The sequence below is a fragment of the Pholcus phalangioides genome, unplaced genomic scaffold, assembly GCF_987345545.1.
Source record: "Pholcus phalangioides strain wild (caught in Gottingen) unplaced genomic scaffold, Ppha-v1.0 ptg000018l_1, whole genome shotgun sequence".
NCBI lineage: Eukaryota > Metazoa > Arthropoda > Arachnida > Araneae > Pholcidae > Pholcus > Pholcus phalangioides.
The window spans coordinates 10,221,910-10,237,039 of NW_028301611.1; the positions used below are offsets into that span (position 1 = coordinate 10,221,910).

Genomic DNA, 15,130 nt, shown 5'->3' on the forward strand with positions numbered 1-15,130 from the left:
GTACCAAAACACATAAGTGCACAAAACTTATATAAATATATAGTTAGGTTTCACAACAATTCCGTACATTCACCTCTCCAGAGATAAATTGCCTCTGCGGCAAATAAACCAGGATTGTGTACAGTTAGTAAAGACTATTGATACAGACACACTCACACTTCCCTCACGACTCGCTAATCCCTGAAAGGAAGTTTTAAAAGATAGTTTTTTCAAAATAAAACTAATGTATGTGCTACAAGCCTCTAAATTCATTATTTTTTTAATGTAACTGCAGTGACAGATAGGCATTGTTATTCTGTTATACAAATTTATATAGATATATATATATACATACTCATTTTTAATAAAATTCTGGATGCACCCACTTTTGGGAACGCTTCAATATCTCCTTGAGATGGGAAGCGGGGTGTGTCGGGTCCTTTAATCAATCAGCGACAGATTTAGGCCAAAAAATATTAATAATTTAATACTAAAATAATTTATTGTTTATCATGGTTATGAATAATATTACAATCAAAATGAGAATATAGATTTTCACTGATGTTATTGATTTTCTTTGTTGGCATGAGGGTTCATTACAACTGATGTTCTCATGCAAATGTTTCATGGAGTCACTGAGATATTCATTCGGACAAAATTTAACAGATACATCATTCTAATGTCAATTTTAAGGCACTGTGCATTCATAAATTCATGTAAAATTCATTCACAAGCAAAATTTCTGAGAAGTAATTAAGTTTTAAGAAATCCTACTTTATGCAAAAAAATGGACATAAAATAAATAATGCATGAAAAACTATACTATAGTAAGACCTCTGTATAATATCAACCACTTTTAATGGCATTACGCTTATAATGTCAGTTGTTCAATGTCATTGCTAGTACGAATAGTAGATTTGTCCAAGTTGAGAAATTAAGTTACCCCCGCTTGTGATCTCACATTCACGTGGTGTCCGGGAGTGACATTATACTGAGGTAATGAATGGGTAATATGTATATGTTCTAATGATGAAAGTTTCATGATCCATTTCATTTTGATAACTGATTCAAATCATGTGAAGTTATCATGAAACAATCAACTCAGCAAATTAATAACCTTCATGCAATAAGTGGAAATGTGAATGCTGTCAATTACATAATCACAGTGCATGTAAAATTCTATAAAACATATTTTTGAAGGAATGAATTTATCTGTTCATGAATGATATGAGGATATTTCCAAAACACATAATGGGAGCCATTCTCAAATGCAATTGCTTTTGCATTCTTCACTGTTGTACCTATCAAGAAAGAATAATTCCAATCAGTATTTTTATTATTTAAGTGTAAGGTATACATTTCCAAGTTACAAGATGCATAGCTAACTCCTTGCACAGCAAATTTCTGGCGACTGTTGATCCTAGAGAGAGAGAGCCATAGTTCCAATTATAAAAGTTATACAAATAATGTGTAGAACTCAGATATGTAATTTATGGTGCAAGGGGTTGCATAGCAATTAAATAAAAAAAAAATAATTTTTTATACAGACGCACTGCGCTCAAATACCCAATTCAAAAGTTGTTGCTGTGTCTCTCCTGAGGTGAAGCAGCTTAATGCAGCATAAAATGCATATATGCGGGTAAAACCCATTTTACTTGCATTATGCAGTTTTTCCCAACTTTCTAGTTTTTGAATTTGAATATCTCGGCAAATATTGAACTTTTTTAATTGGCTTTTTGAGCACAGGGTAATAAAAAGCCCAGGTACAAAACGTTATTTTTATTTTATTTTAATAACTATACAACCCCTTGTAACATGAATGACTTAGAGTTTCACACGTTATTTGGATACGTTATCCAATTGAAAGTATGCCGCTAAGATCAACGATTCAAAAGTAAAATGTTGTGTGTGCTCTGGTAGCTATGAATCCTGAATAATGATAATTTCTGAAAATGAAATTTAAAAAATTATGCACATTGAGTGTCTGGATGAAACTCGCTAACAGATACCTTCTTTCAATGAAGATTAAAACTTTTTTTTTGTAATTATACATCTCGCATTTGTGATTATCCACCTGAATTAGAATTGAGATTATCACATTAAATCATGTTTACTGTAACTAAATAACTAAGGCAAAGTAATCTAAGGTAATTATTGGAAAGGTGAAATTAACGAATCCAGAAATTCCTGTTGATTTTGTACAAAAACAGAAGTCATGGAAGAAACCAATGCTAAAGAAAAATAACAAGGAAAAGGTCACGAAACTCCTCACACGTTTCAATACACAATGGATGCTGCTTCTAAAGGATAAATTTCAGGGCCGTAATTAGGCTGGGGCAACTGAGGCACTGCCCCAGGGCCCCCAAGCCAAATATGGGCCTCACAAAAAATCACTTATTTAGCATATTGTATCTTTTTTAAGGTGGCCCCTAGAAGGTATGTTACGGCTCTGATAAATATAACCACTATCCTGCTTACCAGTGACCAAATTTGACTCCCTGTCACTGAATGGAAAAAGAGTCTGTCCGTTCAAGTCAGACATTGTGGTCATGAATGCAAGTATGGAGCAACAGTCTAAGGTCTGATTAGTTGCTTGCAAAATGGAGCTATTTGATTGCCTATTCAAATTTTCTCAAAGTTCACGCTAGAAATGAGCTTAAGCCATGAAGCTGCTGGGTCGATGGTGTGGATGTATTATCACTGGAACTACAATTTTATTTACAAAATGTAAAAAAAAACTGCAAATTGAATTTCACAGAATATTCCCTTTACGAGTCATAATTTACCTTCATTCACAATTTCACCATTGCTGTCGACTAGCCCAATATGAGGGTCGAGAAGCCCAAGCTTATATGCAACCTGGTATGAAAGTTCTTTCTGTATCATCTTATCATTCTCAGAGAAAGCCATGAAAATGGGAAATTGCAGTTGTGAGAGATCATGGAGCAACTGCCGAGACTAAAAAACAAAAAAAAACTGATATGATACAAATATGAGAAATAAAAAACAATGTACACTCAAAATATCACACTAACTCACAAATTCTCAAAAAATTTAATGATGTTCAGCAATAGACATTCATAATAGTCTAAGGAGTCAAGTCAATACAGTCTTAGACGAAATGAATGTAGGTATTCCTCCCTTTACATGATCTCACTTCATGTGCTTCTGCTATAACATGAATTTTAAAAATTAATTTAAATAAATCATAAAACAGTAAAACTTGAAGTTTAACCCTAATGTTTTTAATTCTAAAAATAAGCTTACAAATTGGAGACACGACATGGTTAAAGTCCGGGCCACAACAAGATTCTTTGTCACCCAGGAAAAGCAGCAATTTCGGTGCCCCTTGCATGTAAAAGCAGTTAAAGGGGAAATTCAGCACCTCCTTCTGGTCCAGTGCCTGGGGGCACCAGACCCGCTTGCTCCCCTTTAGTTGCAGCCCTGGTTAGAGTTATGAAATATACTGCACTTGAGGATGTGTAATGATTGGATATTTGTAGCATTGTAGTCTCTGTGGTGAGACTTTCAACTGAGAGATTAGCTTGCATTCACCCCTTGAAGTTGGGAACCACAAAAAAATCTTTAGCTAACCACCACTGTGCCATTGGTGGAGCAAATAGATTGCAGCATAGCTGGAAACCGTCGAATCGAAAGATACAAAGGCCACATTGGCATATGGCAATATTGGCTCACTGTCCTCATGAACTGGATACTAGGGTGGGAATCAAAAGGGTGTTTTTTCACTTTTTTTTGGAAATCGATGTTGCCTTAGTATTCAAAAGATGCCCTTTCAAGGTTTGGTGTAGATGGAAAAGCAAGTTCAGATAATTTTTGTGGGTCCATTTTCCTGATTTTCTATAATAGGTGGTTCAGTCATTCGCACTAGATCCCATGCAATTAGTTCCAAATAGTGCTTAGCAGAAACGTTTATTTTTGGAACATGGAATGTACAGATTTCTGCTTCTGATAATCCTTCATTTCTAATTCAGAATTCTCTTGATACAGAATTCGACATGTGCTTAAAACTTTAGGGGTGATGAGGAACCTCAAGAAGTTTGAATTTTGGGGAAAAAAATTAGGAATGGCATATCACACATAAAGGCATATTTTAAATTCTATTACAATGGCAATTTCGAAAAAAAAATTTTTGTTTCACCCTACTGGATAACTCTGGCAATTTATTTATAAAAAACATACATTACAAAATACATTATAATCATGACAAGTATAAAATCATAATCTAAGTATAAAATCAGTTGCAAGATCACAATCTACGTACATAATTGAAAATCAAGCACACATATTGCATACTAAATCTTGATTCAAATATAAAATCCTAAATCGCGTATTGAAATCAATAATGAATCAGATATAAAATTCATAATCAGTTTCATCTTCAATTTAAATCATTCGATTCCCACTACATTATACTGCTTTCGTGCCATTAGTCAGTCTTCCTTACAGTCATCTGGACACTGGATCCACAGCCTGCTTTCATAACGAAATTGTTTTATGCTATATCTCGAAAGATTTGCACCGCAAACAGAAGCCGAAGGTGTCATCTGATAGGCATTTCCAAGACAAATCCAATGATATACCTCTTTTTTCAATACCACTTCTGGTCTGGGCAGCAGGCTCATGGCTCGCATATGTAACAGAATTGTTTCACATAATATCTCGAGAAGTTCGCAATGAAGTATCGTCTGTTAGTTATTTCCCGAGACCAATCCGATGATACCAATTTCATTATGTTAGTACCTACCACATGATTCAAAGCACAAAGAATGTATTCACGTCAAAATTAGTGGCCGTGTCTATGACAATGTGTAACCAATTTTTTTTAAGGAGGCAAACAATACTGCCAGTCAGTAGAATTCTGACTGTTAAGAGCGTTATCAGTTTATAATCTCAGGGAACCCAGGAGAGCAGAAATTCACATTATCCAGAACTACACCATTCATCATTCGATTGAAGATAGAGTATTAATTAAATTAAATTCATTCATTTTGCATGGGGGGAGGGGTCTTTAATGCATCATTAGCTGTGGGGTCAAATGTGGCTTTCTAAGCTTTTTTATGGACTCATTGAAAAGTATGTTTTAAATACACAGTTAATAACACAATTTTTTAAAATCTAAGATGCTATCAATGATTTTGACTAATTATAATTTGAAAAACTTGCACGATGGGGTATGTTGTGTTTTAAGTATCGTCACAACTTGTGAAACACTATAAAAAAATCCATTATTATCATTCGTGCTTACAAATCGTTTGTATTAAATTTCCATAATGAAAGATATTTAATATACTATAATATAAAATTAATTTTTCAATTTTTGCTGAAAAGATACAAATATTTTTTTATCAGACAGTTTTTGCTAACCTTCGGGATATCGGCATAAACCATGGACGTAGCAGATAGCAGAGGACTCTTTACATCATCAACTCGAACGACAATGTTCATTCGCTTTAACACTGACATTCCATATTTTTCATACAGTTTGTAACCAATATCAGTTTCGCAAAACTGTACCCAAGATTTTATGATGCCAAATGGTGATGTGGCCCTAAGTAAAACAAATGATTCAATGAAAATAAAACTAGCGACACACACAAACAAACATTTTGCACAAAAGACCTGGGGGGGGGGGGAGTATTACAAAGTTTCATATAAACATAACGTGACAATAAATCATGATGAACAAATTTAAAAAAAAAACGATACTCCAGGCTGCAGTGGTCATAGTAGCAGACTTGCATCGTGAGGACCCAGGTACAAACCCCACCGTTGCCACAGTGGTGGTAGGTGGAAGTTGGTTTTCTGTATTTCCCAACTTCAGGGCATGAATGCGAGCTGATCTCCCATTGAAAAGTCTCGCCACAGAGAGTGACAACCCCAGAATACAATTATTCAATCATTACACTTCACTCATAGTTAGAAAAATGGAGAGAGGTCAACGGTTTTGGAATGAACAAATCCTTTGAGTTTCCATTATTTATTATGAGTAAGTTTGATTCGATGTACGAGTGTTATGGATTACAAGCAAGTTTATGGAACAAATCATGCTTTCAAAGAAAGGTATCACTGTACAGTCAAACTCTTATATAATGATACCCTCTATAACCATAATCACCAATATAAACAACTAGCTTTAATACCCGGCGCTGCCCGGGTTTTCTTCAATGAGGCTGTTAGAAACACGTGATATCTCCCTCTTTCTTTGAGGGACATGCAAACCGTGTCTAAGTTAACCAATATGGCGACGTCCTGCGCGACTCATGAAAGAAATAAATCTAAATTTAAAGAAACGTAGAAATGAATAGTCCCCCCCCCCCTTTTTTTTATGGGTGTTAGGTATTTCGATTCCCTCCCCCTGAACTTCAAGTTATCTATTTCTGCCTCTTTGAGCTTCCAAAAATGATTAATTAAAGCTGTGGAATTTTTTCGATGCACTTTACGGGGCCCATAACTAATTTTAAAAACATCCTAAACTATATGAATTTATGCAAATAAATATCAAAAGACAATACGGAGACATTAATTTTCATGCTTGAGAAGATATAAATAAAAAGTTGAAATCAATGTTATTACATGGATATCCAACTCAAAAGTAGATCCGGCAAATTATTCATATTTTTAATTTTCTGGGCTTCGTATCTCCAAGCGAATTCAATATTTCAAATATCGAGAATTCAATTTAATTTTTAAAATTATTGATGTGGCAGGAAACCCCCCCCCCCCCCCACTAAATTTCCGTATTTATGCAGTTAAATCGGCAATTTCAATAGTGATTTCTATGAGGATCACCCTTTTCCTGACTTTCAAAGCGATGCTGATGATGATTGTGACGTCTATTCAAAAAGCCTCATTACTGAGAGCATATTGAAAAAGTGGCAAACCATTATAAAGGCATAAACTATTATACATATACTAACAGGATTAAAGAAGTGACAAACCGTTGTAAAGGCATACACACGTCTGAAACTCATCGCTAGGGAACCACGGTAACCAAAGTAAACGTTCGGAAAGTGATTGTTGAGGCCCAAAAACCATTGTTGCCGGACAGTTTTTTGCCCATTTGGGGCATTTGCCCTGGTCTGACGAAATTTTAAAGTAGCCTATCGTTCAAGTCGGGTCGCATTTGGTATATATGCAAAATTTGGCGACGATCGATCTAAAATTGTAGATTTGTATAGAGAACATACACACACACAGACACACAGACACACAGAAAATCAATTTTATATATATAGATATTACTCTGGTATACTTCTCACAGTGATTATAGACTCTCTCTCTGCCTCTATAACAATTAATCTAGTAAGGCAAAACTTTTGTTTGGTCCCTTGAAAGAAGTTTCACTGTGTTACCAGTCCCGAAGATATGACTGTTGTGTCTCTATGATCACCCAACCACCATCTCTTTGCGATCCGGGAGAGTGCACTAGACCACTATACAACAGAAGTACTGATATTTCCCTTCCTCAAAGCATATATATGAACAGATTTGTCCTGGGCAGCCTTCAAGCAGCTCAGCTAAAGCTCATGATGATCACCATGGCTTTCAGAATGTGATGCATAGAGAGAGAAAGAGAGATGATGTAACTCTCTGTATGTAAATTTTTCAATTTTTCCTCCCGAAATTCATCTCTCTGCATCATATCTAGCTATCTGTACTTCGTATCAATAGCAGAGAGAGTGACACCATCCTCTCTCTGTAACAAGTTCTGATTATGTTATGGGGGGGGGGGGGGGAGAATAAACTCACCTCATTTTAGTACTGTATGCGCCAGGATTGAAGAGGGCTAAAGCATTGATTTTTGGCATCTGATTTTCGTAACACAACTGCAAACCTGGATAAGCTGCACTACTGTGACATACCAGCAAATCTATTCTGGAATTAGGCAAAAATAAAATTAAGATGGACATTTTCAAACGAAAAAACATAATTGAAAGCATCAACTAATTGAACAAAATATGAATTTATGATTCTGATTGTCAATATATGTTTTTTTTAAGTTTGTATGGCTACACATAGGGAAAATATTCCAGCGTCATTATACAGTCGATAAAAGCTTGCTTTAAAAACTTCCATTGTTCCATGAAAAATGGATGCTATGGTACTTTTCTATTGTAACCATCCACTTGGAGCATTTTTATCTTGGTAACAGGGTTCGCAAAAGCCTGGGTTTTTACAGAAAAAACCCAACTCACTGGGTTTTTTTTTCCACGGTTTTATCAATTTTATGATACTATTTTACCACACATCAACTCCAGTCATATATCGCCATATGGCAATTTCCAACTAGTGGAGATGGGTGGGAAATGAAGATACTATCTATCGGTGGTCGCCCCAGGCTCGATAGATTCATGAGAACTTGTTTCTGATGTTTTTAGGCTGGATTCAAACCTGTGGACCTTGACAGCAACCTTCATAGTGGGCGCGTCTTACCACTGTGCCACTCGGGTGCTAGGTTTATGATACTGGAGTAAGTGCAGTTTTAAAGTATAATTTTTGGTGGGGTTTATTCACCTGGGTTTCTTCGGGTTGGGCAAAATCAGACCAACCCTGCTTGGCTACCACTTCTTCGAAAAATTGAAACAGTTTTTCTTGTCTTGGCGGATTTGAACCACCAGTTTGGCCTAGCTTCTTTCCTGATGAGTCTTCTAGCAGTCAGTTTGGCTCTCTTATGCAATCACATTTTTGTTACTCTTCAGTTTAAATCATACAGTTTTTTCTGCGATGAATATCAAAATTTGGGATTTGCTGAAAGACGAACAAGCGGCCATCATGTTTTTTCAAAACAGAGGTATCAATCTTAAAAAAGAAAAGAAAAAGAAGAAGGAAGTGTTCTAATAATCACTTCATGGTAATGAAGCCATTTCAAATCAAAGGTGATTTGAAGCCGAAATGACAATGTAGTATTTGTTCTTGTCGAGAAGAGTAAAGTGTTCATACACATGTGATTTCCTGGGTCATACATTTCTTACACACTTATGTACATGTTAAGATCACACAGGGTATCTGCGTAACAATTATTTCACACAAGCATGTTGAATGGATGCAAACAAAAAAGTGTTGAGACGGGAAGATGATGTTGACAACATTTACTGCTTTTTAAAACTGTTACCTGTTTTGGGGAATTGTTGAAATAATTCAAGTTTTAACGAAGGTACCCAGATTTACCAATTCTAAGGCAAATGCTTTGATATCTTGCTAAAGATAAGAGGCAGGGTGAATCTGGTCATGTCCTGTTGCTAACATCATTCTCCCTATACCATCGTCACCTGGGGGGCAGTCAAGGGAGGCTGAAATGTCCCCACTCAGCACAGCATGGTTATTAATATGTGTTATAAAGAAAGAAAGGCTGTGTTCCTGGTGTATAAGTAGCACACTTGCCCGATACGTTTGTTTTGGTTTTCTGTTCCTGTCATGTAGTTTCCCCATGGTTCTACTTGGGGAGTTGCCTACCTCCTGTCCAGCATTTGACTTCATATGCAGCCCGTGTAATCTCCGTTGAAATACACTCATGCGATAGCACAATACTGGCTGGGACAGATCATCACCACCACCACAGTCTATTCTTGTTGCTGCCCATAGTTCTGAGCCACCATCCTGTTCTTCTACAGGTGCTTCTCATGTTCCTGATGATCTGATGCCCTACAGTCATATCATCATAGTGTGACCTACATGCTCAGAGGTCGAACTGCTATACTGACATCACTTGAGTGTGTGTGTGTGTGTGCATGCGCCTATCCAACACCTTCTAAAGCAAAAAGCCTCTGCACAAAGCTTGTGACATCATTGAAGTCGTCCACTTCACCTATCGTCGTTGGATATACTGCAAGAAAAAGATAAAGATTTCACTTACACCAGATTGCTATATCCAATGGCTACAGGTGAAATGGACGATTTCAGTGATGTCAAAGTCTCACGTGGGGGCTTTCTGCTATAGACAGTGTTGGCCTATCATTGCACCATACCTGGTATGGTTATCAGATATTCTATGTATTGTGAACTTGTAACAACTGAACTTGCCGTGGAATGAATGACAAGCAAATTTTTCTTTTTACTAAATCGAAAACCTTTACAACGTTGTTGAAAAAAAATTGTTAAATTGTTGATAAACTAATGTTACTGTTCATGGAGACTCTGTTTTTTGTCTCTCTCTCTCTAATTTGTATCACCGCACCATTGTCCGGATGGGAGCCTGGGTCGTATGCAGGGTTGTTGCACCAATTGGAAAAATATTTAGCTACCAGCCAAATTTCTTAGGAGCCAAACATTGCTTTTGCTCAAGAAACATAGTTCTAAATAATGTTTTTTTTTTACTCTTCTGGGACTTCCTAACACTTCTTCCCACGTTAAAAGACGTAATGTAATAAAATCAGAATTTTGAGACATCCTTAGACTCTAATTTAGCAATCACATTCAGAAAACTTTAGGTGCAATACTGACTTTCTAATTGCCATGGAAACTTGGCGCTCAAGATCTGTCAAGCCCTGCTGTATCCCGCTATTCTTAAGGAAAACAATTCATTATTAACGCACGTTGAATGATGTGTTCCCATGTCGTAGTGAGATGACCCATTTTCACATACCATTCTTTACATTTCGATTCCAAGATGAAACCCCAACCTTGAGAGATGACGGGGTCAGTCAGAGGGAAGATTCTCAAGCACACAAATGTGGTCACCTCCATCCTAAAGAGTCTTTATTCTTGTACGTTTTTGTTATGGGGTAATAATTTGAGGTTTTTCAAAAGTATCAAGCCGTATTCCTGGCAGTAATTACAATTATATTCATTAAATTAGATAACTATTATTGAAAGCATTTATGTTCATTCATATATTCCTGGCAGTTTGACTGCAATTTTTGGTTATCTGTGATTTTCTTTTCTACCATCACCCAGGATAATCCCCATTTTGCTGCAGTAGTTAATGCGGGATGAAATACATTTAGAAATGTATTTATGAAGTTACGTAAACAAAATAATAAAGCGTTTAAAATGGCCTCTTGGATTCTTCGAATGAAACACTGCACAGAGTAAAAATTACAGGATGATAAAAAAAAAACTACCAATAAATACCCATTCACATTTATAGCTTTCAAGAAATCCTTAATGTACTGAGCTTTTTCTTCGGCCGAGTGACGAAACACTCCTGGAGGGAAGACGGTGAAATCTGGAAGAAAAATTATTGGTTTAAATGCATTACAAGGACGACTGAATTCAATGAAAATCTCACGGTACAGTGATCACTCACTTACGCATTACATGAGTGCAACGAAACAAGGAAAAAAGACGCATAAGAGAGAGAGGCATATAAGTGCATAGAATTATTTACCCGTATCTTTGACCACGAGTGCAGAAAATTCTCTTATAACTGAGAGAAACGTGTAAGTGAGAGATCACTGTACTCAAATTTAAAAGATTAACCGACTGATGATCCACAGGTCTAATATAAATCAACTTGAGAGAGGTTTTGGGAGTTTTTACAAAACTACTTACAAAATGCTTTTACCTCTCGATCAAGGTACAGTTGACCCTCAGTGTTCCGGGAATACGGAAAATCTACAGAGCGACACAAACCATAAACTTTTGTTAAATTTCGTTTGTATCTGTTTGGTGCGGCAGAATTCTGTCCAATTCATTGATTGCTGAAAAAAAGGTAAGTGGTTCTTTCTTTTGAACCGAGCACAACTCCGGTCTATCGCCATGGGCAATTTACTGCCAATTGAGTTATTGGAAATATGTACTGTGTACCTAAACAACTGAGTGCATATATAGTGTTCTGTGTGAATTTTATTAGGGGTGCCATCTGCTGTACTAAAAATTCTGAGTGAAGTGCGACGCTTGAATATTTGTAGGCCTGTTGCTCTCTATGGCGGAGATAGACTCACTTTCGCTCCTCAAAATTAGGAACCACAGAAAATCAACTTCAGCTGACCCACCATCACTGTGGTGGGGTCTGAACTTGGGTCCTCGCAACACGAACACGAGTCCATCACTCTGACCAATCAACCATAACAACGGCAAGGTAAGTAGTTGTTATCTTTGTCAGTCGCTTGGTGACCCGTATATTGAGAATTCACCTCACCGTTGTGAGGGAGTGTCTGTGCGTGGATTTTACTGTACGTATTTGTATGTAAAATTTCCAACGCCAACGAAGGCGTTTTCTAACCTGGGAAACATGGTGCAATTACTCGCATTCCAAGTTCATACAGGTAAGAAGTCAACAACCCGTAGTCATCGTAAGAACCCGGAGCACCGTGAAGAGCCAGAACGACCGCAGAGTCCTCATTTACTTTCGAAGACTGAAGGTCATCCGGACCATGGAGAGTGTCGATGTAACGAACGTTGAAGGGCAGATCGCCGTCCGGAATCTTCCAGAACTTGGGCATTTTTCTCCAGCTGTCATAGAGATGCCCGCAAGTTTCGATGCGCACCACTCTTTCAGGGAACTTGCGGTAATTCACGTGCTTCGAGTCCTTTTTCGGAGGGACTTCCTCATTCCGAAGAGCACTTCGAGCCCATAAAGTTCTGTAAAAACCATTCTTGGGCAATCGCGGGAATATTTCTAATAGGATTTGCGTGGTTAACATTTTGACTTGATTGATTAATGTCCTCTATACGAGGTTAACATTTTCCTTGAATTTTTTGTGGGTAAACATAGACGGCTTTGACTGGGATATGAACTGTAGAGAAATTTCAAAATGAAGGAGAAAAATGACTGCAACTTCTGCCATCTAGTTTACAAATTCAACATCTTTTACCTAAGGCCGACGTATGAAATCAATTATTGATACGCTGACCATATTTTGGCGCAGAAAATACGGGCATTGGGATACTAATACGAAAAATCGCCAGTTGTGGCCAATACAATGTCAAAAGGTAAACAGAGCTGCCAATTATTGCTAAAACCACCACTGGCGAGAAATGAAGCCTTACTGCAAATCGCAGTGAATTATATTGGATTCTGGGGGAGGGGGGGAATTCGTGAAACAAAAAAAATATATAATAAAAATATTCATAACTACAATATAATTTATATGGGAAATTATTTTTAATCCCAGATTTCGGTAAAGAATACGCAATAACTTGGCCCGTTTTTCCTGTATTTTAAACGAAGCTATTTTCATGAAACAGACAGAAGGGGCAAAATTATAGGAAATTACGGAAATGCCCGGTAAAAAATAGTCACCCTCATTAATTTTAATATCATTTTCTTATGAAAAAAAGAATATTTTCATACAATGGGAGCGTTTTCCGAGTCCTACTCAGCAGTTCCCGGTCTCTGGTACGCACACCCCGAAGGGCACACACGATCATTGTACACGAAAAATATTTATTCAGGCAGTAGAATCGAAGCCGAGAGTGCTGCGAGGTAAGACGCCTTCATAAAGAGGTTCTACTGTGAGGTACTCGAGCACGCACGGTAATTTATAGCATGGGTTCGAGTTCTGAATCGAATCAGAAATCATCCACAAAAGTTCCAAACACTTTACCAACATCCTTGGAAACCGGGGACAGAATCGAGTAAAATGAAGACCGTAACACACACATTATTGCTAAGCTAATCATATTTCTTCATAGAAAAATAAAGGAAATTGGTAATTTTTTTTTCCCGGGAATTATCTAATGTGAGCGAAATTGCTATTTATCGCGGAAAAATCACTGAAAATTGCCAATGGTGGGTAAGTCAAGGGTTACGGCAGAGAAATTTAAATTAAAACCGATTTAATTCATGAAAATAAACGTTGAACGTGCGTGTGTATTGAATTTATATATACATATAACTCCATTATATATCAAAAAACTTCTAAGGTATGTGAAAATATAATCTCAGTATTAAAATATAAAAATTTAGGTATATTTTTATATTTTAGGATCTCCCCTTCATTGAAAATACGGAGAAATTAAAATTACGGATCAGGGCCGTAGTGTGCCCTTCCGCAGTGCCGTCTTAACGCATGGGCCCACCCGGGACCTCAGGAGAAAAATCGCCTCACAAAAATGGGATCTGGTTGAAAATTTCTAGAATTTCCAAGGTAGGGCCTCAGAAAAACCACTTGGCCCGGGGTTCACGATGCTTTTAAGACGGCCCTGCCCTTTCGGGGGCAGACTTCCTTGAGCCCTTCTGTTTTATGCAAAATTAGTAGATTGTGTCGAGGCCTCGGTTGCCCCCAGCCTATATATGGTTACGGATGTATCCTGTAATATACTGTATATACACAGGGCTGCTACTTAATTTTTTCTTGCCGCATATTTTACATGCGAATCGTTGTGATCTCAAATACTTCCAATTAGGAAAAATAATCAAATATGTAGAGCTCATGTTGCAAGGTATGTGTTGCATAGTTAAAAATAAAAACTTTTATACACGCAACCAAAAAGTTGACTTGCATCTCCCGAGGCCAACAAAAAAACTTCGTTTCATTCAATGAGATATTCGATTTCAAAATCGGAGGAAAGGACATCAATAACTAACGGAAAACGCTTGTTTTTCCCTCGTTTTATATATGCTGTTCTTTCCAAACTTTCCTCCGATTTTGAGTTCGAATATACTTTATCTGCAAATGTTGCACTTGAGGAGTATCTTTCTAATTGGTTTTTAAGCGCAGTGTCAGTATTAAAACTTTTTATAACTATGCAACCACATAGTACTCGGATAAGTCATTTATATGTTCAAACATTATTTCGGTACTTTTTCTAGTTGGAAGTACGCCTCTAGGATCAACGGTTCATCAGTAAAATTCCGTGCGTGCTGTTATATGCAGGATGCATAGGTAACATATTACCTAACTATATTACACTTTAGTAACATACTTTTGCATTTAAAATTCGTACCAGATCTGATCATGTAGGCCCTCGATGGGTAAGAGGCCCTGGTCATGCCTACATTCACCCATGGATTTAGATGACCCTGGCTCAACAGACTTTGCTGGATTCTGAAAGCAGTCGCATTTTTTCCCCCATAATATTTCACTTTAAAGCTAATTATTCACAGCTCTGCGCCCCTTAGAAAATCTCCTAGAGGCCCACATGGCTCCTGGTTGAGACCCATTTTCTAAATCAGTGGTTGACTTATGCAGGGCAGTAACTGTAGGTGCAACAGGTGAACCCGCACGCGTAATTCCATACCGTACAT

The 15,130-nt window shown here is 37.2% G+C and overlaps 1 protein-coding gene across 1 annotated transcript; it reads right to left on the reverse strand.

Moving 5' to 3' along the window:
- Nucleotides 1-242: 242 nt before the first annotated feature.
- On the reverse strand, nt 243-12,698 carry LOC149071711 (uncharacterized). The gene is made up of 6 exons (XM_089247785.1): nt 12,164-12,698; nt 11,071-11,164; nt 7,750-7,875; nt 5,365-5,548; nt 2,766-2,937; nt 243-1,280 (listed from the first exon to the last, which is right to left on the reverse strand). The coding sequence occupies exons 1-6, from the start codon at nt 12,582-12,584 to the stop codon at nt 1,159-1,161; spliced, it is 1,119 nt and encodes a 372-aa protein (XP_089103911.1). The 5' UTR covers nt 12,585-12,698; the 3' UTR covers nt 243-1,158.
- Between the last annotated feature and the right edge of the window lie 2,432 nt (nt 12,699-15,130).